General features: G+C 36.8%; 1 protein-coding gene across 1 annotated transcript; it reads left to right on the forward strand.

Moving 5' to 3' along the window:
* Positions 1-197: 197 nt before the first annotated feature.
* On the forward strand, positions 198-1,616 carry Tsp_14538 (hypothetical protein). The gene is made up of 2 exons (XM_003366352.1): positions 198-216; positions 1,267-1,616. The coding sequence occupies exons 1-2, from the start codon at positions 198-200 to the stop codon at positions 1,614-1,616; spliced, it is 369 nt and encodes a 122-aa protein (XP_003366400.1).
* Positions 1,617-2,193: the final 577 nt, after the last annotated feature.

Genomic DNA, 2,193 nt, shown 5'->3' on the forward strand with positions numbered 1-2,193 from the left:
CACACGGATAAAATTACACGCGCACGCACGCAGACAGCCTCAATTAAATAACACATCAAAATAAATTGCCAAGAAAAAATTAAATGATGATGTTGCACAGATGGGATTGCCGGATGTCGGCCATCCAATGAAAACTGGTCCAATGTCCTGCTGACACTAACGCAGCCAAGCATCTCATCGCTTAATCCATTCATTTAATGCGACGTGTTTCGCGAGGTTGGTGGTGATGGTGGGGTGGGGGTGGTGCAAAGGAGGTAGGAAATTAATCAATACCTTCTCTCTCTCTCTCACACACACACACTCGTCATTCACAGATGAGTTTTTTTTGCATTATCAACTAAAATTATGATGATGATAAATATGTTTAACTAAATGACAACAGAATTATTCCAAATTTGCCGTATATATATATATATATATATATATATATATATATGTGTGAAAATAGTTTAAATTGACTACCGTCGTCACCATTGTGAACAATCAACTATTGCTACTAAGCTTACTAGTAGTAAAGCGGCCGCAGCTTTCGTGCCTGCCAGTGCAGCGATAAATAAAGACAGTTGTTAGTGTTATTAAAAGCAGGTAAAATGAAAAAAAAAATTTCCCCCCACTCGGCCGGCACTACACAGTCGTCGATTAAAAATAACCACCAATAACAACGTAGCGGAGGAGTAGGAAGGCGTGGGCGGGGGTGTTGGCTTTACTAATTAATCCACACATGCAGATTAATGGGAAAGTTGAAAAAAAATTTAACATAAACAGACAATCAATTTATATATAGATATAGATATAGATATAGATATAGATATGTATGCTTTAATATTTTCACGAGTGAGTGGAGTGGAATTGTGTTAAAAATAATTATTGAAAAATAAGAAAATGAGAGATAAACTTTGAAGAATAAAAAAATTACATCGCATCCAAGTGAATGGTCGAAGAGCAGAAAAGAAATGATTTCAAAATTCCGACACAGTGGGAAACTTTCGGCAAGGTCATTAATACAGTATACATTATTATTTTTTAAAATGAAATATTAACAGAAATCATAATAAAATTGTGCAAGAAAAAACCTGCAAGAAGATTAGAAATGACACATAATAATGATGAATAGAAGTGGTAAGAGGAGAAGAGTTGGAAGACAAAAGAAAAGAATGAATGTGAGAGAGAAAAAAAGAATGATATGAAGAAGAATAAGAATTAGCACGGTCAGTGGCACAATTGGCTTGATCCACAGGAGGGCGAGGAGAGATATTTTGATCTCAGAGGGGTGCGGACACAGAGTAGTGACCGGCCGACCGCTGGTTGGTTGGTCGAGTGAGAGAAAATGGAAAAAGAAGACGTTGGAGAAAAATGAGTGGCTCAATTTTTGCTGCCGGCCCAACACAATACAATACACCGGAAGTGAACCGGCTTATGGAATGACAGCTATTCAGGTCAGCCAGTCTGCATGGCTGGCCGCTACCGGAAGTTGTGCAAAAGTCATGTTGTCCATGTGGCGGCTAGTTGCAACAGCAACACCAATAAACGATAATAACAATAAGGCGTTGGCACGTTTCCAAAAAATGCTGACAATTTATTCAAAAATTTCCCTATTCATGGACGTTGTGAAATAATGAAGAGAATGGGAGGAAATTATCAGAGAGGGAAAAAGAGAGAAAAAAAATTTCACCGACACGAACAACCCCAATTCAGAAATTATTATTATTTATCAGTTGAAAATATATTTCCATCCAAAAAATAAATAAATAAGAAAACAAATCACCGTAGTACACAATGAAGATGATCACCATCGTCTCTTCCTCCCAACTGAGCTTAAATTATATTTTACAAACGACCTCCAAAAAAACAAAAAAACCGTTTTCAAAATTTGTTGCCTTCATCATTAATATGTTTTTTTTCTGTTCAAAAACCAACGAACAATATAAAACCTGCTTTCAAAAATTGCAACCTTTTCCTTCCTGTACACCAGAGGAGGTGGCATTGTTCGTTCAACGAATGGCCAAAAAAAAATTCCAATGACGGACACAACCTGCGGAAACAGTACGACACGAGACGTGTTCATTCATAATTTGTAAGTTTATTTTTGAAAAATTCCACAACGACCAATCAAAATGAATTGTTGAAATTAATTTTTAATTAACTCTCCTCCCGCTTATTGCTGCTGTACGCTGATGTCCTCGAGATGGAACA

The sequence above is a fragment of the Trichinella spiralis genome (genome assembly GCF_000181795.1).
Source record: "Trichinella spiralis strain ISS 195 chromosome Unknown Scfld6122, whole genome shotgun sequence".
Lineage (NCBI taxonomy): Eukaryota > Metazoa > Nematoda > Enoplea > Trichinellida > Trichinellidae > Trichinella > Trichinella spiralis.